Source organism: Lonchura striata, chromosome 32 (assembly GCF_046129695.1).
Source record: "Lonchura striata isolate bLonStr1 chromosome 32, bLonStr1.mat, whole genome shotgun sequence".
NCBI lineage: Eukaryota > Metazoa > Chordata > Aves > Passeriformes > Estrildidae > Lonchura > Lonchura striata.
This window is the reverse complement of record NC_134634.1, coordinates 5,307,016-5,332,937: the sequence shown is the minus strand read 5'-3', so window position 1 is coordinate 5,332,937 and position 25,922 is coordinate 5,307,016. Positions and strand designations below refer to the sequence as shown.

Sequence of the window (25,922 nt, the reverse complement as noted above, 5' to 3'; positions counted from 1 at the left end):
GGGTCGGGGGTCCCCTGTGTGGGGTCCCGTCCCCATGGCGTGGTGACCCCTCTGAGCAGGGGGAGCAGCCTCCCCCGGGTGCTGGGGCCCGCCCTGGGGAGCGGGGACCCCTCCGTGGGGCGGTTCCGCCGTGGGCAGTGGGGACCCCTCCGTGGGGCGGTCCTGCCCTGGGTGGAGGTCCATCCATGGTGGGGGGCAGGGGCTGAACCTCCCCAGGGTTTCGGAGCCCTCCGCGGTGCGAGGACCGCTCAGGGTGGGCTGCCAGGACCCTCCTGTGCGGCCGGGGGGAGCAGTGGGGTGCTGTGGGGTGACCCTGTGTCCCCCAGACCCTGCTCTGCCCCCAAACCCCGTGCCCTGCCCGGAGCCCCCGCAGCCCCCCGGGGCTGTCACCCCGGCGCCCCTCCGGGCTTCCCGGGGATGGGGCGACGCTTCCCGGAGCAGCGCCGGGAGGTTTCGGGGTCTCGGACCTCCACAGTCCCCGATTTGCGCGACGCCGGGTGCGACACGTGGCTCCGGGGGTGCCGCATCCCCCTCCTCAAATCCGGCCCCCCGCCCGGTCCCGGCGGCGCCGGGGCGGATCCGCGCCCCTCCGCGGGGTCCGCCGGCCGCGCCGTGCCCGCGGTCGCCATGGGAGCGTGCCGGTTGCCAAGCCGGCCGCTGGAGTGCTTGCCACCGCCATCGAGCGGTTGGCGTGACAACGGGGACACGGGTGACCCGGGGCGTGGTGCTCCGCGGGGAGGGTCCGGGCCGAGCCGGGCCAGCGCACCGGGGGTCTGCAGAGCTGGGACCCCCGCCCCGGGATTGATTTATTAAGGGAGCGAGCGGGAGAGGTGACCGGAGCCCCGGCGGAGCGGAGGATGTGCGGGCACAGCGCTGATCGCCCTGGGGCCCCGGGCCCCGCTCCCGGCCCCTCCGCTTGAGGCCACCGGGACCCCCTCGGCGGGCGCCGCGCTGGCCCGGCCGATGAGATAGCGCGGCGAAGGTGGAGCATCAGCGAGGCTCGGAGCAGCCCAGCGCCGCCGGACAGCCGCCAGCGCAGGGCAGGGGCTCCCCCAGGCCAGGCACCACGGTGGGCACACAGCGGCTGAGGGGGGCACGGCTCGGCCCGCAGCCCACCCCGCCCCGCACCTGCCCCCATGCTGGATCACCGAGCCAGGATGGAGAGCAGCAGGAAGGAGAAGGTGAGGCGGCTGCAGGGCGGTGCTGGGTGCCCAGTGGGTGTGGGGAAGAGTGCAGACCCTCACCGGGGTTCCAGCCTTCCCTGGAGCGGGGCCAGGTGCTCCCAGCACCTCCCGAGGTCACCGGGGGCAGCCCCGGGGTTCCCAGCCCTGAGGTCACCCCCCAGCACAGCCCTTAGGGCTCATGATGGAGCTGGGAGCGTTTGTGGGACATCCTGCATCCCAGCATTGCCCCGGGCGTCTTGCAGCCGCTCAGCTGCATCCCCAGGATGAGGTGGGGCCTGTCACCTCCTTCAGGTGGCTGTCATCGTTGCCACTGAGGCAGGATGGCACCGGGCTCATTCCCAGCTGTCTGTGGGAAGCATCCTCTCCCAGATGGATTGAGCTCACGGGGTCATGGGTGAGGACACTGGAGACATGCCCTGCTGCCAGCTGGGACACCAAGGGGACACCCAGGGGACACCGAGGGGACTCATCACATGCTGGACCAGCAGGGATGGGTGTCACTGGCCACTGCAGCCAGCAGCCACATGGTTCCCAGCTCCATGCCTTTTGTGGGATGCACTGGAGCACACCATTTCCATGGGAAGCTGAGAGCCAGGTAATGCCATGTGGGAAGACCCAAATCCTGCCAGGGAAGGGCCAAACCCATTATTTTGAAGGTGAGTAGGGACATGTGGTGCTGAGGTGGAAAACACCCTGGAGAAATAAAACTGGGACTCCCAAGTACCAGCCTTGGGATGGGGAGCCTCCGGCCATGGCAGATCTGGGGCTCCCATGCCAAGGGGTGCCATGGGACGGATTAGCACCGAATACCTTCAGCCAACAACCCAGGAGAGATTATCAGATACAGCTCCACACTTTCCTGGCAGGATTTTTCCAATCATTCTGGGCCAAACACCCTCAGGATCAGGGCAAACCTCACCACAATGCTGCTCTGGGTGCCCAGCCCCATTCTGGGGGGATCCGGGCTGCACTGAGGGCCAGGTGATGTGCCAGGATGGAGAGCAGCTGGACTGAGCCAGGCAAGGTTTGGGAGGCTCCAAACCACGTCCCAAACGATTTCCTGAGCCCCCCACCCCAAAACCTGTCAGGAAACGGCAGCGGCCTCGAGGCAAACATCTGTGTGCCGGGAAGAGGCTGGAGCCCAGCCGGAGGCCGGTGACTAATGAGCCCTAATGCTGCGGCTCCAGCTCCATCTGACAGCCGGGGCACCTGGCCCCAGCCCTGCTTCTAATGGGGGCTGCGCCGAGCCCGGGGTTGCTACGGAAAGGATAAACACGGATCCTGCTTGCCAGGTGCTTCCCTGGAGTGGGCCCTGCGGCTCTCCCTGGCAGCGAGACAAGGCAGCAATCCCCAAGAATATTCCTGCCTGCCCTCTGCCCTCTGTTAGCCACACGTTTGTTGGGTGAAAAATGGTGCCCACGATTCCCAGGGGGATGCAGGGAGAGGGGTGCCCCAAGGGGAACAAGGAAGACACACCAGCATGTCCATCATGAAAGAATCCCATATCCTCAGTGGGAGTGCTGTGCTCCTCAATGGCATGGCCAGCACTCCTTGCTGGGAGTGACTCTGGGATTCATCAGAGCCACAGCCACCCAAAAAAATCAGCTGGGTGAATTCTCCACAGCCACCCAAAAAATTCAGATGGGTGACAGGGATGGCAGAACCCCAGTGCCAGCCCTGGTCCCCAGGAACACCAGAGCTGAGCATGGCATCCTGCAGGCAGCACCAGGAGGGGGTCGGTGCCTTGTGACAGTCCTGTGGATTCCCTGATGCCCCTGTTCAGTGGGAGGAGAACAGCAGAGTGATAGGATAAGTCATTTCAGGGTTCCATGTGCCCATGGGGAAAACAGGGCTGGGAGAATGGAAACTTGGAGCTTCCCAAACTTCTTGCAGTTCAGGCCCCTTGCATCCCAAATTCCTAGTCCCTGGCTGATGCTGTGTGGTGTGCAGGTGGAGCAGATCCTGTCAGAGTTCCCTGGTCCCTGGCTGATGCTGTGTGGTGTGCAGGTGGAGCAGATCCTGTCGGAGTTCCGTCTGAAGGAGGAGGACCTGAAGAAGGTGATGTACCGGATGCAGAAGGAGATGGACAGAGGGCTCAAGTTGGAGACACATGAGGAAGCCTCTGTCAAAATGCTGCCCACCTACGTGCGCTCCACCCCCGAGGGCTCCGGTACGGCGTCACTCCCAGTCCCTCGTGTGTCACCCCTTCCTCACACCCCATCAAGCTCCACGTAGAAGGCTGAGCCTACCAGGAGCCCATCACCTTCTCCCCTCTCCCTGGCTTTGCAGAGGTGGGAGATTTCCTGTCCCTGGACCTGGGCGGCACCAATTTCCGTGTGATGCTGGTGAAGGTGGGCGAGGGGGAGGAGGGGCAGTGGAAGGTGAAGACGAAGCACCAGATGTATTCCATCCCGGAGGATGCCATGACTGGGACGGCTGAGATGGTCAGTGGAGCGCACAGGGAGGGCATCCATCCCATCCCATCCCATCCCATCCCATCCCATCCCATCCCATCCCATCCCATCCCATCCCATCCCATCCCATCCCATTCCCTTTCATCGTTTCAGTGGGAATGCTTGGGGGGACACACCCATCCATCAGCCAGCAGAAGCTGGGGGTGTCTATGGGGAGCCCATGCTGGGGGACAGCATCTGTCCAAGGGTAGTGGGAGGGTGGGGACATCTCTTGGGAAAGGCTGGACCTCCTCTCTTCCAGCTCTTTGACTACATCTCCGAGTGCATCTCTGATTTCCTGGACAAGCACCAGATGAAGCACAAAAAGCTGCCCCTGGGCTTCACCTTCTCCTTCCCTGTGCGGCACGAGGACATCGACAAGGTGAGGGGGTGTCTGGGCAGCACAAGGGTTAGGGGTCCCCAGGCCTCACCTACACCCCAGCCCCACTTCGGTCTGACCCCCATTCCAGGGCATCCTCCTGAACTGGACCAAGGGCTTCAAAGCCTCTGGCGCGGAAGGGAACAACGTGGTGGGGCTGCTGAGGGACGCCATCAAACGGAGAGGGGTGAGAGGATCAGACTCTGCTGGCTCCACCGTGGCACACCCCGGCACCCGCGGCTGGCCCTGCCAGGGGCTCACTGAGCCTGGCCGTGCCTGCAGCAGGGCCACTGGAGCCCGTGTGTCCCCAGGAAGGGACCACTGGAGCGCAGCCGTCCCCATGCTGGGGCTGCTGGAGCCAAACGTGGCCCTGGGCAGGGATGCTTCGTGTCTGTGCGCACACCTGTGTATGACACGTGCCCAGGTCCCCACCCCTGGGGACAGTCCACCCAAACCTGCCTGCTGTGAGACAGCCTGAGCCCCATGAGCCCACAGTGGTCCCTGTCCCCAGGACTTCGAGATGGACGTGGTGGCAATGGTGAATGACACGGTGGCCACAATGATCTCCTGCTACTACGAAGATCACCAGTGCGAGGTTGGGATGATTGTGGGTAAGATGCCCCTTCTGCAGGGACACGTGGCTGGACATGGGGCACTGTCCCATGGGCCTGCTCCCCTGCTGCTTCCCCCGTCCTTTTGGGAGACATTCCAAGTACAGAGAGGTGGCCATGGCACTCTGCTGAGGTGTCTGGTGGCTGGGACACCCGATGGCATTGCCTGCCCCAGCATGGTTGGGGCACTTTGAGAGTAAAGGGGGTGGTCATCGTAACAGGGCTGGTCCCCAGAGGGCTGCCCTGCCCCCAGGCTGTTGGTGGCTCTGGCCTGTTGGTCCCCACCACCCTCACAGGGTAGGATTTCTTCCCTGTAGCCAATCTAAATCTCCCCTCTTTTAGTCTAAAACCCTTTCCCCATGTCCTGGAACCGCTCTTGTTGTCAGTCACCAGGTTGGGGAGCGTCCCTCAGGCTCCATAGGGGTCCCAACCCTGCCCTGGCACCTCTGGACCCCCTCCAGTTCTTTCCCATTGCTCCACAACACCGCCCCAGTTTTATCCCCGTCAGGAGGGGAGGGCTGTGGTGGGGGGCATCACCGCTGTCCCCCCTGCCCAGAGCCATCCCCGGTTCCTGGCAGGGACGGGCTGTAACGCCTGCTACATGGAGGAGATGCACAACGTGGAGCTGGTGGAGGGCGACGAGGGCCGGATGTGCGTGAACACGGAGTGGGGCGCCTTTGGTGCCTCTGGGGAGCTGGACGAGTTCCTCCTGGAGTACGACCGCGTGGTGGACGAGACCTCACTTAACCCCGGTCAGCAACTGTAAGGAATAGGAGAGATCCAGTTCCTCTGGGCGTCCCCCGTCCCCTGCGCCACGCCGGGCTCAGCCCCGGCACGGGCGTGCTTCGCCCCGGGCCGTGCCCGTGCGCAGGACACATCCAGCAAGGAGTGGGGCAAGGAATGAGGGGGTGCTGTGGGATGTGACCCCTCACATCCCAGCTCTGATGCCCCCCTGGCCTATGCCCGCCCCAGGTACGAGAAGATAATTGGGGGGAAGTACATGGGGGAGATCGTGCGGCTGGTGCTGCTGAAGCTGGTGGATGAGAACCTGCTCTTCAATGGCGAGGCCTCTGAGAAGCTCAAGACTCGTGGCACCTTTGAGACCCGCTTCATGTCCCAGATCGAGAGGTGCGAGGCTGGGGGGTGGCACCCCCAAACCAGCCTGCCAGGCTGCTTCGCACTGGGAGGTCTGTGCCCTCCCTCCACGCTGGTCCAGGCATGCTGAGGAGTCTGTGCTCCCTCTCTGCACTGGGCTGTCCCACAGGGGATCCCCCTGTTCCATCGTCCCAGACCAATCTGATTGACTGCCTCCTTTTGGGGTCCTTTATCCTGTGACCCCACAGCAGGCTACTCTGACTGTCCACCTTGGGGTCCCTGCGTTCTGCCACCCAAACCGCAGTGTCCCCTTGTCACGGGGGCCATTGTGATCCCATCATTCCATACCTGCCTGCTCTGTCCCATGTTGGGGTCCCCATGTCCCATCCCCCCACACCAGCCCGCTCTGACTGACCCAGCTGGGGTTCCCCATCCTGGGACCCCAAACAACAGTCCCGTGCGAAGATCCCGATCCCATCACTCCTCCATCCCTCTCCAGCTGCCTCACCCAGGGTCCCCACCCTTCAGCCTTGGCTGAGCCCCTTTTCTCCCCCCACCCCAGCGATTCTGATGACCGCAAGCAGATCTACAACATCTTGTCAGCCTTTGAGCTGCTGCCGTCGCGGACGGACTGCGAGATCGTGCGCCGGGTGTGCGAGAGCGTGTCCACGCGGGCTGCCCAGATGTGCTCGGCCGGGCTGGCCGGTGTCATCAACCGCATGCGGGAGAGCCGCAGCCAGGACACCCTCAAGATCACGGTCGGCGTCGATGGCTCCGTCTACAAGCTCCATCCCAGGTGGGGATCCCCAGGCCCCGATGGCGTCCCCGTCCTCTCCCCTTATCCCCCAAGCCCTGACCCCATTTGTGACCCCCTGTTCCCCCGACTCCCCAGCTTCAAGGACCACTTCCACGCCACGGTGCGGCAGCTGACGCCCGGCTGCGACATCACCTTCATCCAGTCGGAGGAAGGCAGCGGGCGCGGGGCCGCCCTCATCTCAGCCGTGGCCTGCAAGATGGCCTGCATGATGGGGCAGTGAGCTGGACTTGGAGGGGCATGGCAGGGGCCGGTGGTCCTGCTTGGAGCGCTCTGGGAGCAGACACGGACGCGGCAAGGAGGCAGCTCCGGCCCCCCAATAAACGGGGTGTGTGTGGACTTCTCTGGGGCCACTTGGGCCAGTGATCCTCTCCCCCCGTGCTGGTAGAGAGACCCTCACAGGGCTGCCCCACATGTTTGGGGTGGCCAAGGAGCTTCCCGTGCCCTCACCTCCCTTCCCCATCCTCACACGGCTGCAGCAAGGGGGGCTCCGGCGCAACCCAGCCCCTTTGCCAGGAGAAAGCCCCCCCAGGGGGGTTGGTCTAGGGATAAGGGGCTCTCTGGGGGTACTGTGGGGGGATGTCAGGGTAGAGGAGCTCCCCACCAGTGATCCCTGGGGTGCAGAGGCTGAGCAGAGTGCACCAGAAATGGACCAGATGGAGGAGGGCATACTGGGGGGATCCCCTCCAGCCATGTCCCCACCCGTGTTCCCTGGAAGGTCTGGGGCACCCCAGAGATTTGAGCTCACCAGAGGGTCTGGAGCAGAGTCTTGGGGTCCCTCTGGGGGTCATGGCACCCCAGGGTGCCAGGGGTCCTTTAAGGATCTGGCAGTACCAGAGCGTATTGTGGCTCTCTGAAGGCTCTGGAAGCAAGCCAGGGTTTGGGGCCACTCTGAGGGTCTGGAGCAGCCCAGGGTGAAGGGGTCCTGCTGGGACACCACGGGGTGTTGGGATCCCCACTCAGGGTGCGGGGTCAGCCCCAAGGTACGTGTTATAGCCGCGATATTTGGGGCCACTGCAGGGGTCTGGGGGTGCCCTGGGGCACGGGGCACCCAGGATCGAGGGACATCTCAGGGTGCTGGGCTACCTCTGGGGCACCCGGGACCGGGGGGGACTGGATCACCACGGGGAGTGGGGCCAACATGGGTCCTGGGACTACCGAGGGATCTGGGTGTCCTCGCAAAGTGGGGGTGCCATCGAGGGGCTGGGGACACGGGGGGTGGCCGCGTCACCCCAAGGGACAAAGCCAGGCAGCGGTGCTGCTCCCGGAGGCCCGGCTCCACGGCTGGCACTGGGATCCCTCACTGCGGGGGGACAAGGGGATCCCTCTGCGCCGCCGCTGCAGCCTGCAGGATTCCCTGCCTTCTGATTGGCTTGCACCAAAAGGCATCTTGAGCTCTGATTGGTGGCAGCCCTCAGAGACCTGCAGATCTCTGTTCTGATTGGCCAGGGGCAAACAGAAGAGATTCCCTGCACTCTGATTGGTTGGAATTAAAGTTAAAAAAAAAAAAGGGTGTGGGATTCCCCGTGCTCTGATTGGCTGGGACTGCCAAAAGGATTCCCCGTGCTCTGATTGGCTGGATTGCATAAGGGATTCCCTGTGCTCTGATTGGCTGGGACTGCTGAAGGAATTCCCCGTGCTCTGATTGGCTGGGATTGCATAAGGGATTCCCTGTGCTCTGATTGGCTGGGACTGCAGAAGGGATTCCCTGTGCTCTGATTGGCTGGGACTGCTGAAGGAATTCCCCGTGCTCTGATTGGCTGGGATTGCAGAAGGGATTCCCTGTGTTCTGATTGGCTGGGACTGCAGAAGGGATTCCCCGTGCTCTGATTGGCTGGGACTGCAGAAGGGATTCCCTGTGCTCTGATTGGCTGGGATTGCAGAAGGGATTCCCCATGCTCTGATTGGCTGGGACTGCAGAAGGGATTCCTTGTGCTCTGATTGGCTGGGACTGCAGAAGGGATTCCCCGTGCTCAGCGCGGACAGTGCCAGTGCCGGCCAGTGAGGACGATCCCAAGCCCACGGCAGTGCTGGTGACAAGTGGGTGACGAGGGACAGTGCCACGTGCAGGGACGGCTGCAGTGCCAGGCACAGGGTGCAGCGAGGGGACCATGACAGCTGGGACCACCCAGGCGTGCGAAAGGAACCGCTCGCTCCAACCCACATGAGACGCATCCCCACAGAACCGCTGGCACCTTCGGTGCCACCCTGGCCCTGCTGCGGGCAGGCCAGGCCCAGACTGTCCCCTGCCAGTGCCTGGTGCCATACAGCTGTGTCACCGTGTCCCCCCAGCGCAGACAAACAAGACCCAGGAGCCAGAGGAGGGACTTTACTGAGGGGGAGGGGGATGCCAGGGCTGCGGGGGCATCAGGGGCTGGAGGGGCGTCGGGGTTTGGGGGCACTCGGGGCTGTGCCTGTGGAGAGAGGAAAGAGCAGGGCGTGAGTCAGGGCCAGCACCCTACAGCCTGCAGCAGGGAAGGTTCAGAAACCACAAGCACACTCCCACCCCGTTGGCAGGCATGGGGTAAGGGATGTAGGGTGCAAAGTGTGGGATGCAGAGGGGGGTATGGGATCAGGATGTGGAGTGCAGGATCAGGATGTGGGTGCAGGATGGGGGTGCAGGATCAGGATGTGGGTGCAGGATGGGGGTGCAGGATCAGGATGTGGCTGCAGGATGGGGGTTAAGGATCAAGTTGTAGGGTGCACAACACAGTGCAGGACAGGGGCTGTGGGATTACCATGCAGGGTGCAAGACATGGTGCAGGATGCAGGATGGGGATGTGGGGTGCAGGGCACAGGGTATGGGACATGGGGACGCAGGATGCGAGGTGCCGGACACAGGATGCAGGATCGGCCCATGGGATGCAGGATCAGGATACGAGTGGGCACTGACCGTGCTCAGGAGCGGCAGATGCCCATGGCACTGCAGATCTCCTGGGGCGTCTCCCCGTTCTGCAGCGCCTCGCTGATCTTGTCCCGGTACTTGTTCACTATCCGCTTGCACACCTTGCCCACAACCCGGCCCAGCGCCCGGCAGCCCTTCCGCATTGCTGCTGCCACCGCCGACTGCCAAAGCCACCACAGGTCAGGGGGCCACGGGGAGAGGGCCCCTAGCCCAGCCCCCCAGACCCTCATCACCCCTCACCTCGTCGGGGTCGTCACCTGCCAGCGACTGTATCTTCTTCAGGACCTTGGTGCACAGGCTGCACTTAATCCCCCCACTTTGCCCCACGCCGTCCACGTCAGCCGCATTCCCCTGTGGGGACACAGAACACCCTCAGGGCTGCCTGGACCCCTGGTGGCCCTGGCAGTACTTGGGGTCGGGGTCTCACCAGGGCCAGGCTGTCGCGGAGCTGTTGGCACTGCTGCTCCCAGCCGCAGCGCGTGGCCGTGGCCGTGTCCCAGCACCCGGACGCTGGGTCACCCTGGCAGGGCAGGGGTGCCGTGGCCTCTGCTGCTGCACGGGGACAGGACAGTGAGCGTGGATGCAGGTTGGGTGCCCATCACTGAATTCCCAAACTCCTAAACCACCTGCCCCAGGTATTCAACCCCATCCCCACCATCCCTCATGCCTGTGCTCACATCCTCCTGTTCCCACTGCTCCTAGGTCCCCACATAGACCCCGTCCCCAAATGTCCCCAGGTGCCGGTCCCAACACGGGCACCGTGCCCATCACCCCTGGGTGCTTGGGCAGAGCCCATCCCTGCCACCCCCAGGTGCTTGCTCCCATCCCTGCAGCCCCCACCATCCCTCCTGATTGTCCCCTTGTCCTCCTTCCCACATCCCTGAGTGCCTGTCCCCACACAGACCCCATCCCCATCACACACAGGTCCCCACACAGAGCCCAGCCCCGCAGCTCAATCCTCCAGGCTGCCATCCCCCTCGTCCCGTGTCCTGTCCCGTCCACCTCGGGGTGGCCGTCAGGAGGGTCCCCATCACCTGCCAGCAGCAGCAGCAGCAGCAGGAAGGTGGCAGACATGGCGAGCCCACAGCAGATCACTGACAGCGGGTGCCTGCCTGCGTCCCGACACCTTTTATAGAGCGCTGGGGGGTGGGGGACCAAAACCCCAAAACCCAAACCCCTGAGAACCGAGCACGGCTGCTCCCCAGGGCCCTTCCTGCCTCACAGCTCCACCCCGCAGGAAGGGGTTACGGGGGGACTTGGGGAGCTCAGCACCCAGCCTCGGCCCTCGGGGAAATCCCACGAGTGGGGCGGGAGGGACAGCCCAGACCCCGAGATCCGTCCCGACATCGGGAGGCTGTCCCGGCTCCGCCTTGGCCCCCTCCGGGCTCTGGGGAGCCCAAGGGCGCAGTGTGCCCGCGGGGTCGGTCCCGGTGTTCCCCCTGGGGTCGGTCCCGGTGTCCCCCCTGGGGTCGGTCACGGTGCGCCCCTCACCCCTCGTGTGTCCTTCATCCCACGTGTGCCCCTCATCCCCCGCCTGTCCTTCATCCCACGCGTGCCCTTCACCCCACGGCTTCCGAAGGGCCCCGGGTCGGTGCCGGTGTCTTGGTGTCCCGGTGTCTGTCGCGCTGTCCCGTGTCCTGCTCCCCTCCATGTCCCGCTATGGCCCCTCCATGTCCCGCCCGGTCCCGCCCGGTCCCGCCCGGTCCCGCCCGGTCCCGCCCGGTCCCGCCCGGTCCCGCCCGGTCCCGCCCGGGGCTCTGGCCCCGCCCCTCAGCGCATCTCGCGCCGGCTCTGACGTCACTTGGCCGCGCGCGGCGTTCGCGCCTTTTCCCGCCGCAGCCCCGCCCCCATGGCGGGACCCGGTCCCGGTGCCGGCGGCGACCCCGGGCCCGAGCGTGACCGGCCCCGGGCCCGAGCGTGACCGGCCCCGGGCCCGAGCGTGACCGGCCCCGGGCCCGAGCGTGACCGGCCCCGGGCCCGAGCGTGACCGGCACCGACCCCGGGCCCGAGCGTGACCGGCCCCGGGCCCGAGCGTGACCGGCGGGGACCCCGGGCCCGAGCGTGACCGGCCCCGAGCCCGAGCGTGACCGGCGGGGACCCCGGGCCCGAGCGTGACCGGCCCCGGGCCCGAGCGTGACCGGCCCCGGGCCCGAGCGTGACCGGCGGCGACCCCGGGCCCGAGCGTGACCGGCCCCGGGCCCGAGCGTGACCGGCGGGGACCCCGGGCCCGAGCGTGACCGGCCCCGGGCCCGAGCGTGACCGGCGGGGACCCCGGGCCCGAGCGTGACCGGCCCCGGGCCCGAGCGTGACCGGCCCCGGGCCCGAGCGTGACCGGCACCGACCCTCGGCCCGCGACCCCCCAGCCCGTACGTGACCGGCGGGACCGGGCCGCGACCGAGCGGCTGTCCCCGTGCGGGGACGGGGGAGACCCGGTCGGGGGATCCTGTGGGGTCTGCGGGTACAGGGGATCCTGTGGGGTCTGCGGGTACAGGGGATCCTGTGGGGTCTGCAGCCCCGGGGGATCCTGTGGGGTCTGCAGCCCCGGGGGATCCTGTGGGGTCTGCAGCCCCGGGGGATCCTGTGGGGTCTGCGGGTACAGGGGATCCTGTGGGGTCTGCGGGCACAGGGGGATCCTGTGGGGTCTGCGGGTACAGGGGATCCTGTGGGGTCTGCAGCCCCGGGGGATCCTGTGGGGTCTGCGGGTGCAGGGGATCCTGTGGGGTCTGCGGGTACAGGGGATCCTGTGGGGTCTGCGGGTACAGGGGGATCCTGTGGGGTCTGCAGCCCCGGGGGATCCTGTGGGGTCTGCAGCCCCGGGGGGCTGGACCGTTGGGGCTGGGGGTGGCTCCTGCGTGCCCGGGGGTCCTGGTGCCAGCGGGGAGGGGGATTGTGCCGGTGGGAGCACATTTGTTGGGGGGCACTGGGGCATGTCCGGGGGCTGTGCCGGGCCTGGGTCCATCTGGAAGAGGGGTGGCTGTGGGGATGTGGTGGCCACGGTGTGTTTTGTGGGGACTTCAGGTGTCCTGCTCTGTGGGGGCATTGTAGGAGAGGATGGTGCGGTCACCAGGATGAGTTTGGGGCTGCCCTGCGTTGGGAGGAGAGGGGAGGAAGGAGGGCTGAGGGCTGCAGAGTGCTGCAGGGAGGGTCAGACCCGCACATGGTATTTTGGGGGTGGGGAAGATCATTTTCAGGGGGATGTTGTGCCTTGGGTGGGAGCCAGAGTCTCAATTCACCCGTTTATTTTCCAGACCCATCGTTGGAGCCCCACGCCATGTTTTCCGAGCAGGCGGCCGCCACGGCGCAGGGGCTGCTGGCCCCACCCTCGGCCGAGCCCCCCACCTTCCCCAGGGTGGCTGTGTCGGGGTACTCGGACTGCTCGCAGCCCTTCCAGCTGGGCGAGCGCAGCTTTGCCCGGCAGTACTCGCACATCTACGCCGTGCGCCTTGCGGGCATGCGGCCTGGCCTGGAGCGGCGCGCTCGCAGCCGATGGGGTGAGCCCGGGAACCCCTCAGCACGGGGGAAAGGGGAAAACACTGCCCTGGGAGAAACAGAACACTGCCGAGGAAAAACACTGCCCCGGGAAAAACAAAACACTGCCCTGAAAAAACACTGCCCTGGAAAAACACTGAGTGTCCAGGGGGAGCGGCTGGGGGGGCTCAGGCTGGAGAAAAGGAGGTTCAGGGGAACCTTCTGCCTCTCCATAATTTCCTGGCAGGAGGCAGCAGCCAGTGGGAGGGTTGGGCTCTGCTCCCAGGGAGCAGGGGCAGAACAAGAGGACACAGCCTGAAGGTGCAGCAGGAGAGGTTTAGGTTGGCTATTGGGAAAATTCCTTCATGGAAGGGGCTGTCCAGCCCTGGCAAAGCTGCCCAGGGCAGTGCTGGAGTCCCCATCCCTGTGGGGAAGTAACGGCTGTGTGGATGTTGCACTTGGGAGCGTAGGTTAGTGGTGGCCTGGGCAGCAAACATCTGTGGAGCTTAAAGCCTTCAGGTTTTATCTCGGTGTTTGACCAGATTTATATCTGGAGTGCAGAGATGAGTGTTCCTCAGGCTGGACGTACCCTGGGGCCAAGATCCATCCCTGTTGGGGGAGTCCATCCCTGCCAGGCTGGGATCCACCCAGAACCTTCCTGCAACCTGAGCAGCTCCAGTGTACCCAGTTGTGCCAGTCCCCAGCAGCGTTTTACCCTTGGCAGGGGCTGTGCAGCACAGCCAGTTCAGCCCCCAGCTCTGGCATGCACAGGGATGATGGGGCCATCCATTTGCAGGTGGATTATGTGGCAATCCTGCTGCAGCTCCCACCTGGAGTGCTGACCTTGGGACAAACTGCATTTCCCATCACAGATGGAAGGGGGGTGTGGGCAGGGAGAGCCCCATTGCCTTGGTCACATTGCCCCACACATTTCAGGGAGCAGGAGTTGAGTGTGAGGTTTGTCAAGGTGGGGCTGGGGGGCCCTGGCCAGGAAGTGGGGCACAGGAGGGTGCACAGGGGTGAGAGGTGCTGGTTGTGCCGGGGGGGTGTTTCCTGTCCTGGGGGGGTTGTGGTCTGCGGGTGGGACCCTCACGCTCAGAGTTTCCATCCACGGGATGAAGCAACTGGGGCTGCTGGGGCTCTGCCCCCCCTCCCCGGCCCGAGATCGAATTTCCTTCAGCTTTGCCCTTCTATGGGCAAAAACCCCTTCAGTGGAAGCTTTTGGGCCGGACGCCTGTTCTTGTGCTCTCCCCAGCCCCGTGGGCTGCGTGGAAGAAAAGCCAGCGCTGGTCTTTGGTTGGCCACCCTGCGCTTTGCCAAGTGTGACAGGATCCAGTGGTTTGTAAACTCCACCTCCTGGAGTCCTGGGACGGGACCAGATTTTGGGGTTTGTTTCCCAGCAGGAAACGCCTGCAGGCAGAAATCTGGAGAGCACAGCCCCCTCCCCCCTGAACACACATTTTGGGGAGTTTGAGCCAAAAATAAGAGACTTCAACGGGATTGTTTTTGTTCTGACTCAGAGTGTTTGCATTCCTGGGCTCGAGAATCCATGTTTCCAGTGTGGGGTGCCAGGGATGGCAGCGGGGTGCTCTCCCTGGGACAAGAGTCACGCTCAGCAGCGCGTGATGAGCAAAGTGGGATTTTTGGGAGAAGTGTCACCCAGAAAGGACGAGGAGCTGGTGCAGGCAATGTTGTTTTGGGAGAGGAGACCAGGAGCAGGTTCCTTGCTCCTCTCCGGGGCCTGAGGCTCAGGATGGACTTCACAGGCTGGTTTAAACAGGGAATGACAGTCCCACTGGATGGGAGGACACACACTGGATGGGGCTGGAGCACCTCTGGGTCCCCAGGGGTGGGGTAAGAAGTTTTGGGCTCACCTTGTGGTGAGGGAGATTTTTGCTCCTCAGCCACAAAGTGGGTGCAGCCGGGCCTGCAATGTTTCTTGCAGCTCCCGAGGTCCTCCCAGCCTGCATCCCCTGTGGATCCCTGCCTAAAGCCCAGGGACCTGTCAGCATGCCAGCACCTCCTCTGGAAGGGATGGGGATCCTGAATTCCAGCAGGGGTCTGGGGCAGAGGATCTGGCCCTGGCAGAGATCAGGTTTGGGGGTGTTTTGTCATCTCCTGCCTGTCATCTCCAGGATGTTTGGGTTATCCCCTGGGTGAGGAGCAGGAACAGCAGCCCCCTGCCCAAGGTGCCTCGTGGGCCCTTCCTGGGCAGAGCAGAGCAGTTACAGGGAGCTAACACAGCACCATGACCCAGCTTCCCCCCAGCACAGAGGAAATGCCTGCAGGCTTGCAGCCTCTGGAATGCTCCTCGGCCCCATCTGGCCCACACATGTCTGCTGGGCGCCGTGCCTCGAGGAGAAGCAGCAGGCTTCCCAAAACTCCCCAGCACCTCGGAGAAGCAGGAGGCTTCCCAAAATTCCCCAGCACCTTGGCACTGGGGCCCTGCAGCTGCTCCCGCCAGCCCCGCGCCGTGCCCACCGTCCCCCCGGGGCTGCTGACCCCCAGCTCTCCACAGGGAACGACGTTGTGCTGCGGAGGCTCTCGGAGCTGCACGAGGGAGAGAAGTGCTGCGTGGTGGGGACGCTCTTCAAGTCCATGCAGCTCCAGCCCTCCATCCTGCAGGAGATCAGTGAGGAGGTAATGGGCTCACCTCCTCCTCCTCCACACAGCTCGGGGTGGGAGTTGTGCCCGCACACCTGAGAGCTCAGCTGGGCTTCCATGGCTTCCCTGTGCTCGCTGTAGCCAGGGAACTGGCAGAGATTTGAGCAGGATGGCCTGTGTCCAGCCTGTCCCTGAGTGCCACCTTGGTACCAGCGTGTGTGAATACCGTCCACTGTCCCAGGCTGCTCCAAGCCCCATCCAGGCTGACCTTGGACACTACCAGGGATTCAGGGGCAGCTACAGCTGCTCTGGGCAACCTGTGCCAGGCCCTCACTACCCACACATTCCTTCCCACATCCAATGTAAACCCACCCTTTGTACGTCTGTTCCCCCTGCCCACCACTCCTGCTCCGTGAGTGGAACTGCCCCATCCGGGCGGTCCCAGCTGCTGGACCCCCAGCTGGGGTGCTGGCTGTGCTGGTGGTGGGGTCTGGGGTTGGGAAGGGTTCTTGGGGGCTGCTGGTCCTTGCTGAGGCCATAACGCTGTCTCTGTGCCCTCGCAGCACAACCTGGTGCCTCAGCCACCCCTGCCCAAGTACATCCAGCCCTCTGACGAGCTGATGCTGGAGGACGAGCTGCAGCGCATCAAGCTGGAAGGAGCCATTGATGTGCAGAGGCTGGTGACAGGTAAGGGACGGCGCTGGCTCTGCGGTGGCACCCGCCCTGCCGGGGCTGAGCGCCTGCTGTGCCACAGGGACCATCGTGGCTGTGTACGGCTGCGAGCAGGACGACGGCGGGTTCCTGGTGGAGGATCACTGCTTCGCCGACCTGCCGCCACCGCTGCCCTGGAGCGGGCCCAGCTCCGACCGGTGAGGCGGCAGGACTGGGGCTGTGTCCCTGAGCCCCTGGTGCCAAGGGGGCTGCCAGGGGGTCTGGGCCCCCTGCCCCAGCTCTCTGAAGCCCCTAAGTTTGGGAGTCTCTGTCCATCCAGGTACGTGCTGCTGGCCTCGGGGCTGGGGCTGGGCAGCGTGAGTGGGGAGGCCCTGCTGAGCACGCAGCTGCTGGTGGATGTGGTGACAGGGCAGCTGGGTGCAGAGGGTGAGCAGAGCTGTGCTGCCCACATCACCCGTGTCATTCTGGCTGGGAATCTGCTGAGCCAGAACACGCAGAGCCGAGACACCATCAACAAGGTACGGCGAGGAGGGGGCTGCGGCCTTGCCGTGCTCCTGGGGCGCTGGGAGGGTGTGGGGAGGGGCAGGGGGTCCAGGGCTGTGCCTCACTGTCTTCCTGCTCACCCAGGCCAAGTACTTGACCAAGAAGACACAGGCTGCAAGTGTGGAGGCTGTGAAGATGCTGGATGAGATCCTGCTGCAGCTCTGTGTGAGTGCTTGGGGTTGGCCAGGAAATCAGGTTCCTCTAGGGGAGGGAACCTTGTTCCTGAGGCAGGGTAGCAGTTCGGGATGCAGAGTGGCAAAACCCCCTTCCCCTGCACCCACCTTCCCTTTGAGCACCCCATGTGGAGAGGCAGATCACAGCCCAGCTCCAAATCCTTCTCCAGGGATCTGGCCTCCTCGGTGAAGCCGAGCGAGGTGTCCTGGGGAAGAGGAGCAGCAGTGACACCAGGGCTTTGCTCTGAGCCCCCTTGGAGGGTACTTTGGCCACGATTGATCCCGCTCTGCCCGCAGACCTCCGTGCCTGTGGACGTGATGCCCGGCGAGTTTGACCCCACCAACTACACGCTGCCGCAGCAGCCCCTGCACCGCTGCATGCTGCCCCTGGCCAGCGCCTACGCCACCCTGCGCCTCGTCACCAACCCCTACCAGGCCAGCCTGGATGGTGTCAGGTAAGCAAACCTGCCAGCTCTGCTGCCTGCCAGCGGCGTGGCACACGTTCTGGCATGTCCAGCGTCTGAAGCTGCCCTTCTTTCCTCCGTAATGTAGGTTTTTAGGGACATCAGGACAAAACATCAGTGATATCTTCAAATACAGCAGCATGGACGACTACCTGGAGATCCTGGAGTGGACACTGCTGGCGGGACACATCAGCCCCACGGCCCCAGACACCCTGGGTATGGTGAGGGCTGGGGGGTTGCTGGATGGGGGGGGTTTCCCAGGGGCTCCCCTCCTAATTGCCATCCTCCACAGGCTGTTACCCGTTCTACAAATCTGACCCATTTATCCTCACCGAGTGCCCTCACGTCTACTTCTGCGGCAACGCGCCCCATTTCCAGAGCAAGCTGCTCCAAGGTGGGTCTCGGAGCACCCCCAGATCCTCCTGGGGCTGCTGGGGGGCTCCCGTGCCTGACACCCACCTGTGTTTGCAGGGAAGGAGGGGCAGCGGGTGCTGCTGGTGACGGTGCCGGACTTCAGCGCCACGCAGACCGCCTGCCTGGTCAACCTGCGCGACCTCAGCTGCCAGCCCATCACCTTCTCCAGCTTTGGGGCTGACAGCGAGGATGGGGACATGGAACTTGAACACTGACACAGACTCCTTTGTCTGTCCTCTGGGAGGGTGACAGAGCTGGGGAAGCACTGGAGGGACAAGATGTTCATACCAATATAACTTGATTTATTTGTGTAACAAAAATTGTATGGAGGGGAGAAAGGCTGTGCCCGCCTCCATGGGCCCTGCCCAGGAGAGCAGTACCACCCCTGCCACCCCGCTGGGACACAGACAGCGGGCTGGCACTGCCCAGCTCTGAGGGACAGGGTGGCATGTCCCTGACAGCACCCAGCTGTTGGCCACAATGCCTGCAGTCCTTGGAAGCAGCAAGGTGAGGGGCTGGAGCCCACCTGGACTAGCTGCCTGGGCTCAGGGAGGACGTTGGAAGCGGATGCCAAAGCGTCCGACCGTGGCTCGAAGCAGAGTGAGGGCTCAAGTGTCCCTAGTCCCCAAAGTTCACGGTGTAGGTCTCGGCCGTGGTGAGGGGCTGCGCCGTCCCCGTGTGCAGCTCCCAGCCCTCCGTCTCCGTCACCAGCTCGGTGACCACCTCTGTCTCGGTGTCCATCTCCCAGGTGCCAGCCGTGGGTGGCTCCTGGCTCCAGGGCGCGTAGGCCGTGCTGCTGAAGGGGAAGGGCAGGGCCGTGCTGGGCGGCGGGGCTGGGGGGCTGCCAGCGGCCGTGGTGGCGTTGAGGCGCCGCAGCCGCAGCTGCTCCCGCAGCCGCATGCGGTGCCGCAGCCGCATCCGCAGGCGCAGGCGCTCGCGGGGCGTCATGGGCCGGCCGGGCACCACGCGGCGGATCGGCCGGTTCCCGTTCATGGCCATGATCTCCCGGATGCGCTTCCAGTTGGAGCGCGACAGGACGAAGTTGCACTGGGTGGCCCCGATGTCGTAGAGGACGTGGCAAGTCTTGACGCTGGGGTTGTAGCCCTCGGCCCGCGCCGACACGCGGTACTCGCCCGGGTTCAGGATGCGCCAGTAGTCCCCGCCGCTGGCTGCAGATACGGGGGCGGCGGCGTGGAGTGGGCTGGGGGCCGTGCCGCCAGTGCCCTGCCAGCACCTCACAGCACCTACCTGTCCTGACGTTGTGGTTGATGCCCCCCACCACAATGGTGGCGTTGGCAATGGGCTCTCCCTGCTGGTCTGTCACCACACCCTTGATTCCCCGGTGGATCTGGGTGAGGAAACGGGATGAGTGGAGCCGTGTGGGACCGGTGGGGCAGCTGTGGTCATGTCCCAGTGCACACCTGCTCCATGAAGGTGAGCAGAGACTCCTTGTTGTTCTCCCACTCCTGCTGCAGCTCGCTCTCATGGGGGAACTTGTCACAGCCCAGGTAAACGGAGAGCTCCAGGCAGTTGGTGTGCAGGTAGCTGAAGTCATTCATACCTGCGAGAGCACAGTCGTGCCCACCCAGCCCCTTGCTCACCTGCCAGTGGCCGGGTTGTGGGGCAGCCACGCCACTGGCCCCGACTTACTGCCAGCGCGGGGCCGCCACTTGGCGCCCTGCACGATGCCCATGGCGTCGGTCACGTCCTGCGCGTGGCAGCCCCCGCGGAAGGTCTCGGCCATGGTGAGGTGTGCCGAGGCGTAGGAGATGGCGAGCCAGCGGAACACGGCGTGGTCGGGCGTCTCCTGCAGCTCGGGGCGCTCGTCCTCATAGTCCAGCGGGCGCGGGGCGGCTGCCGGCGTTGGGGGGCTGGGCCGGGCCGTGTCGAAGGGGAAGGACACCAGCTTCTCCCCTCCCTGCAGGTTGGCTCCCAGCACGAAGGGGTTCTTGTCCATCCACGCCATGACAGCCCGTGTCTCCACTGCCACCTGTGAGGCAGGCACAGGGCATGAGGTGTCACCCCCCGCCACCCTCTCCCCGCCCCTGTGCCCTGTGCCGCACTCACCGCCGCATCCTCGGACAGGTAGTGCTCTGGGATGGGGATGTGGTGGTTGGGGAACTGGTGGGGCACCAGCCGCCTCTCCTCGGCTGCCCACAGCGCTGAGGCCAGGTCGGGGAAGTTCTCAAAGAGGTCAAAGCCTTCCTCTGTCCAATGGCCCAGTGCCCAGTTGCCCAGTTCAGAGCCCTGTAGGTGGCCCAGGGCACTGGTGAGTCCAGGGGGCCTGAGTCCCACCACCCATGTCCCATCCCACTGCTCCTGGTCCCATCCCCTTCTCTGAACATCTCAGGTGCCCAGCTTGGAGCCCTGCGGCCAGCCCAGGGCACTGGTGAGCTCTGAGGGGGGGCTGCATCCTACTGCTCTGCCGTCCCATCCCGCTGTCCCGCAGCCCACCCCACATCCTGCCCCACTGCTCCACTGTCCCCCTCACCGCCTCGTGGGCCAGCTCGTAGCCATCGGGGTTGAGGGACGGGACAAGGTGGATGCGGGTGTCGGCGACCAGGCCCCGCACGCGCGGATTCCCGTCCTGGTACTCCTTGCACAGGAACTGCATCAGCAGCAGCAGCAGCTCCCGGCCCAGCGCCTCGTTGCCGTGCAGCCCCGCCGTGTACCGGAACTCGGGCTCACCTGGAGGGGCCGAGGAACGTCAGCAAACACCTGGGACCGTGCCTGGGGGCCTCAGTCCCTCACAGCTCCCTCACCTGTCTCGTGCTCGCCCGGGTTGTCGGAGACCTCCATGGCGTAGATCTTCAGCCCCCGTGAGCTCTTGCCGATGTTGTAGATGCGGGTGATGGTGGGACACTCCTCATTCACCACCTTCATCAGCTGCAGGGTGGGGAGAGATGGGGGCAGTGCTTGGGGAGACAGGCCCGCACCCTGCAGAGAATCTCACGCCCACGGAGGATCCCACCCTGTGAAGATGCCCACCACCACGGAAGTGCCCACAGCCACAGAGAATGCCATGGCCCAAAGATGCGCTCAGCATCACAGAGATGTCCACTCCTCGTGCAGGATCCCACCACCATGAAGGATCCCACAACCATGGGTGCTCCATCCCCTACAGAGGATCCCGCCCCTGCTGGATCTGCCCCCAGCAGAGCCCACCTGCCTCATGTCCTTGTAGGAGTGGTGTCGGAAGTCCAGGTTGTCTGTGGAGGTCACCTCGTTCTGCTGGGTGTAGTAGCTGCTGACAGCTGTGGAGGGGACAGGGACACAGCAGCGGGGGCTGGCTGTAGAGATCCCACCCCCCGTGGCCCCCGGGCTGCTTCGGGGTGACTCTTACCGGAGAGGGGGCACCCCAGGACCTCAAGGCGCAGGCAGAGGCTCCCGTTCCAGCGCTGGGGGTAGATTCGGATGTACCGGGCCACCATGGGCTCAGGGAACTCGCTCAGCACCGGCGTGTCCTTGTCCACGTTGCCGTAGAACATCTGCCCAGGAGGGAGAGATGTACCCAGGAGGCCCCCGTGGCTGCCACGTCACCCACCCAGACCAGTCCCCACCATCTCCTCGTAGCCATTGCTGTACATCACCCAGTGCTGGCTGTCGTTGCTGAAGCCCACGTAGAAGCTGGTGACAAAGTCATCGCTGTGGGAGGACAGGGACAGGCTGGGACGGGGGTCCCCACGCTGCTCCCCCGCCCCACGCCCCCGCTGCAGCCCCAGGTCCCCGTACTGGATCTGGGAGTCGCGGCCCTGGGTGATGACCCCGGTGAACATGGTGACGCGGCGCGTGTCCACCTCGAGCCAGTGCGCCCGGCTGTCGTCCTCGGCGCACCACGCCCCGTCGAAGAAGTCGTCCTCGTTGGTGCCCGCCTGGGGAGCAGGGAGCGGGACGTGGGCGGGGGTCCCCCAGCCCCGGGGCGGGCGCTGGGGTGACCCTCACCTGCATGTTGAGGCGGCCGCGCTGGGCACCCAGGCCGTGACGCAGCATGGAGGAGGCCAGGATCTGGTCATCCTCGATGCGGTGGGACTCCAGCCCGATTGGGGGACACCCTGGGGACAGCAGGGGGTGATGGCTTCCCCCCCAGGCAGGGTGTCCCCGTCACCCCAGGAATGGGGACACTCACTTTTCTTCTCTGCTGGAGGGGCCCATTCCTCCTCATCTGGATCCCACTTCTTTCCTCCTGTTTTTTTGGGTTTTCCTGGCAAAGGAAAAGGCACGGTGAGGGGAACAAGGACAAGTGTGAGGGGACAGGAATGGGGGCTGGCACCCACCTTTGCGGTCCTGGCCCTTCTCCTCCGCCCAGCGCTCTTCCTCCTCCTCCTCCTCTTTCTTGGGCTTCGCTGTTGGTGAGGTGACACCCACCCCAGGGACGTGACACCAGTCCCAGAAACGTGCCACCCACCCCAAGAATGCGACACCCGCCGTGGGGATGGAACCCAGCCCGGGAACACACCACCCTCCCTGTGGCTCTGCCATGGTCCCTGGGGCACACACGCCCACCCCAGGCCCTGCCACCCCGCCCAGCCCCTTCCACCCCTCTCACAGGGTCTGATTTTCTCCTCGTCTGTCTCCATCTTGTCCTCCTTGTCCGGGTGCTCGTGGGGCTTCGTCGGGGGGGGCAGCCCGTAGGTCCCTGGGGGCACAGGGTGGGGGGCTGTGCCAGCCTTCTGCAGATGGGGCAGGGATGGGGATGGCTGGGGGGCCGCGCTGCCCCGTCCCTCCCGGCTCCTCACTCACACTCATCGTAGTCCGGGGGCTCGAAGCCCTCGCCGTAGTCCCCATCGGTCACCGGGCCAGGCAGGGGGGGCTGCGGGAGGGGCTGCGGGGGCGGCTCCTCCGGCTCTGCTTGGAGGAGGGAAGGGGCTGTGCTGGAGATGGGGAGGCACTGAGGGTCCCCATGTCCCTGCAGGGTGCCCCCTGTCCCCTGTGGGGTCAGCCCCCCCTGGGCACCCACATTTCCCTTTCGGGTTCCCCATGTCCCCACCAGACCCCTCTGCATCCCTGTAACTGGATGGCCATGCCCCCAAGAGATCCCCACAAGTGTCCCCCCAGGAGTCCCTCAAGCTCCAATGTGAGATCCATGTCCCTGCAGAGTTCTCCATGGCCTCACAGGGTGCCCATGTCCCTGCAGGGTTCTCCATGCCCTCACAGGGTGCCCATGTCCCTGCAGGGTTCCCCATGGCCTCACAGGGTCCCCATGTCCCTGCAGGGCTCTCCATGCCCTCACAGGGTGCCCATGTCCCTGCAGGGCTCTCCATGCCCTCACAGGGTGCCCATGTCCCTGCAGGGTTCCCCATGCCCTCACAGGGTCCCCATGTCCCTGTAGGGTTCTCCATGGCCTCACAGGGTCCCCATGTCCCTGCAGGGTTCCCCATGGCCTCACAGGGTCCCCATGTCCCTGCAGGGCTCTCCATGCCCTCACAGGGTCCCCATGTCCCTGCAGGGTTCCCCATGCCCTCACAGGGTGCCCATGTCCCTGCAGGGCTCTCCATGCCCTCACAGGGTGCCCATGTCCCTGCAGGGTTCTCCATGGCCTCACAGGGTCCCCATGTCCCTGCAGGGTTCTCCATGCCTTCACAGGGTCCCCATGTCCCTGCAGGGTTCTCCATGCCCTCACAGGGTGCCCATGTCCCTGCAGGGTTCCCCATGGCCTCACAGGGTCCCCATGTCCCTGCAGGGTTCTCCATGCCCTCACAGGGTCCCCGTGTCCCTGCAGGGCTCTCCATGCCTTCACAGGGTGCCCACGTCCCTGCAGGGTTCTCTGTGTCCCTACAGGACCCCTCTATATCCCCTCAGGACCCCCGTGTGCCACCAAGAGATCCCCACGCCCCTGCAGGGTCCCCTGTGCTGTCCCCATGCCCAGCCCAGCTCCAGGCTGTGCCGCTTCCCCGGTTCCCAAGGCTGGGGGCTGCCCCCAGCCCCACCCTGAGCAGTGCCAGCCCCCGTGTCCCCATCCTGCCACGTACGCGGCTCCTCGGGCCGGGGCCAGACCCGCTCAGGTCTCCTCCTGCCCGGGGGCTTGGGGGGCTTCTGCTGCCGCCGGACGAACTCGACTGGGGACACAGAGGGTGGCGCTGGCTTCGTGCTGAGGGCGGGGGGGACGTGCCCCCCGTCCCTCCCCGCGGGCAGCGCCCGGCTCCGTACAGTCCTCGTAGTCCTCCCGCTCCAGCTGCTCGTTGTAGTCCAGGGTCGGCGGCTCCGGCTCCTCGGGAACCTCTGCAGACACGGGGCACAGGGTGGCACTGGGGTGGGCACAGCGTGGCACTGGGGTGCAGGCAGGGACAGCAGGGAGGTGGCACTTAGGCAAGGGTGGCCCTGGGGCACAGAGGAGGTGACACCTGGGAGCAGGGAACTAGTGCAGAGCGCAGGAAAGGGACACCAGCGAGGAGGGAGGCGGCCCTGGCGTGCAAGGCGAGGGCGCTGGGATGCAGGGAGAGGGTGCTGGGACAAAGGAAGGTGACATGGGTGCAGGAAGGTGGCATTTGGGAACAAGGAGGTGCCCGTGCTGCAGGAGCGTGGCCCTGGGGAGCTGGGACATGACAGGGGGTGCAGCAAGGTGACGTTTGGGGACAGGGAGGTAGTCCCAACACACAAGGAGGTAGCCCCAGAGCGCAGAGTGGTGGCCCCAGCCTGCAGAGGAGTGTCCCCAAGACAGGGTGGTGGCCCTGGGGACTGGGCACTCACCTGGCTGGGGCTCAGGGTTCCAGTCCTCCCCACCTGGCCCCCAGCGCTCATTTGGTGGCTCTTCCAGCTCTCCTGGGGACAGAGCGAGGGGCTGGCACGGCCTCCAGCCCCTGTCCTGCCCCCCCAGCCCCACAGGGGGAAGAAAATCCCACGGGAAGCGAAGTGGAGGACAGAGGGGAAACCCACGGGGACAAAGCCCAGCCAGCTGTAGGTGCTGCTGGGCAGGATATGGGGTGAAGCTCTGCTGGGCCGAGACCTCCCACCCCAACCCCACCAGTGCAAGAGGGGTGTCCCCAAACTCACCTCGGACACCTCCATCCTCCTCCTCCTTGTGAGAAGGCTCCAGGAACTCGGGGATCTCTTCATTCTCCTTGCCCTGTGAGGGCTGGTGGACAGTGGGGGGGCTTGGTGGCACCGGTGGTTTCTTGCCAGAGGATTTGGTGGCCTTGGGTGGCTTCTCCTTGGGCGGCTTCTCCTTGGGCTTTTTGGAGCCTTTTGGGGGTTTTTCGGAGCCTTTTGATGGGTTTTCTGAGCCTTTCGGTGGCTTCTCCTTGGATTTCTTGGGGGGTTTGTTCTTGCCCCGGTCTTTGTCCCTGACCTTGTCCTTGTCCTTATCCTTCTTGGGGCCCCGGGGTCTCTCCTTGGGCTTCTTGGGGGGTTTTTCCTTCTTCCCCTTCCTGGGTTTCTCAGGCTCCGGCAGCGACCCCGGGGAGCCTGAGGGGACAGGAGGGGGAGCCGCCGCCCCGGGCAGGGTGAGCGTGGCGGGGCCGGGCTGGGGAAGCCGCGTCCCGCCGGCCCCGCTGCTCGGGACCCCGCCGCGACCACTCACCCGCGCCGGTGCCGGTGCCGGTGCCGGTGCCGAGGTCGGCGCCGAAGCCCAGCTCAGTACCGGCCCCGTCCCGGTCCCCGCCGTCCCCGGGTGCAAGGAAGCCGCGCAGAAACTCCTCGATCTCGGCGTCGGTGAGCGCGGGGGGCCCCGGGGTCGCCCCCGGTGCCGGTACCGGCAGCAGCGGCAGCAGCGCGGCCGTCAGCAGGAGGCAGGAGCGGGGCGGCCCCGCCGGGACCATCGCGCTCCGCACCGGCCCCGCTCCCGAGAGCCCCGCGAGCCCCGGGCGGGCGGGCCGGGGGCGGCGCTGCGGCCGGGGGCGGCACCGGGCGGCACCGGGACCGGCGCTTCACGGACCGGGCGCCGACACGACGGCACTGCCGCCAGCCCGGGGCTGGCACTGCACCGGGACCGCCGGGAGCCCGCACTGACACCGCGCGGGACCGGCACCGGGACCGGCACCGAGACACCGGAACCGCGACACCGGCACTGACCCACACCGGCACCGGCACCGGGACACCGGCCCCGGCACCGGGACTGACCCACACCGGGACCGGCACCGGGACACCGGAACCGCGACACCGGGACCGGCACCGGCCCCGACCCACACCGGGACCGGCACCGGGACAC

The 25,922-nt window shown here is 65.4% G+C and overlaps 4 protein-coding genes across 6 annotated transcripts; 2 read left to right on the top strand and 2 right to left on the bottom strand.

Moving 5' to 3' along the window:
* Window positions 1-578: 578 nt before the first annotated feature.
* GCK (glucokinase) lies at window positions 579-6,875 on the top strand. Its single transcript, XM_021544841.2, has 10 exons — window positions 579-1,181; window positions 3,192-3,354; window positions 3,474-3,628; window positions 3,900-4,019; window positions 4,108-4,203; window positions 4,528-4,627; window positions 5,206-5,389; window positions 5,600-5,755; window positions 6,285-6,518; window positions 6,615-6,875. The coding sequence occupies exons 1-10, from the start codon at window positions 1,137-1,139 to the stop codon at window positions 6,757-6,759; spliced, it is 1,398 nt and encodes a 465-aa protein (XP_021400516.1). The 5' UTR covers window positions 579-1,136; the 3' UTR covers window positions 6,760-6,875.
* A 1,975-nt stretch (window positions 6,876-8,850) lies between these two features.
* Window positions 8,851-11,155, bottom strand: GNLY (granulysin). Of its 3 annotated transcripts, none has more exons than XM_077789224.1 (5): window positions 10,933-11,155; window positions 9,869-9,993; window positions 9,682-9,792; window positions 9,430-9,602; window positions 8,851-8,950 (listed from the first exon to the last, which is right to left on the bottom strand). In XM_077789224.1, the coding sequence occupies exons 1-4, from the start codon at window positions 11,090-11,092 to the stop codon at window positions 9,435-9,437; spliced, it is 564 nt and encodes a 187-aa protein (XP_077645350.1). In that variant the 5' UTR covers window positions 11,093-11,155; the 3' UTR covers window positions 8,851-8,950; window positions 9,430-9,434. The 3 variants fall into 3 exon arrangements, with proteins under 3 accessions (XP_077645350.1, XP_077645351.1, XP_021400507.1); XM_077789225.1 differs by having other exon boundaries at window positions 9,869-9,990; XM_021544832.3 differs by lacking the exon at window positions 10,933-11,155 and adding an exon at window positions 10,476-10,530.
* Window positions 11,156-12,695: 1,540 nt separating this feature from the next.
* Window positions 12,696-18,075, top strand: POLD2 (DNA polymerase delta 2, accessory subunit). Its single transcript, XM_021544837.3, has 10 exons — window positions 12,696-12,932; window positions 15,428-15,549; window positions 16,077-16,200; window positions 16,268-16,382; window positions 16,505-16,703; window positions 16,813-16,893; window positions 17,199-17,356; window positions 17,454-17,581; window positions 17,658-17,759; window positions 17,837-18,075. Exons 1-10 carry the CDS (start codon window positions 12,713-12,715, stop codon window positions 17,992-17,994), a joined length of 1,407 nt encoding a protein of 468 aa, XP_021400512.2. The 5' UTR covers window positions 12,696-12,712; the 3' UTR covers window positions 17,995-18,075.
* On the bottom strand, window positions 18,061-25,567 carry AEBP1 (AE binding protein 1). Its single transcript, XM_031506722.2, has 21 exons — window positions 25,296-25,567; window positions 24,770-25,180; window positions 24,467-24,538; window positions 23,927-23,998; window positions 23,749-23,835; window positions 22,520-22,624; window positions 22,326-22,415; window positions 22,054-22,122; window positions 21,906-21,980; window positions 21,722-21,831; window positions 21,512-21,651; window positions 21,340-21,424; window positions 21,123-21,267; window positions 20,945-21,033; window positions 20,542-20,665; window positions 20,271-20,467; window positions 19,847-20,026; window positions 19,430-19,769; window positions 19,201-19,340; window positions 19,028-19,127; window positions 18,061-18,948 (listed from the first exon to the last, which is right to left on the bottom strand). The coding sequence occupies exons 1-21, from the start codon at window positions 25,531-25,533 to the stop codon at window positions 18,398-18,400; spliced, it is 3,420 nt and encodes a 1,139-aa protein (XP_031362582.2). The 5' UTR covers window positions 25,534-25,567; the 3' UTR covers window positions 18,061-18,397.
* Window positions 25,568-25,922: the final 355 nt, after the last annotated feature.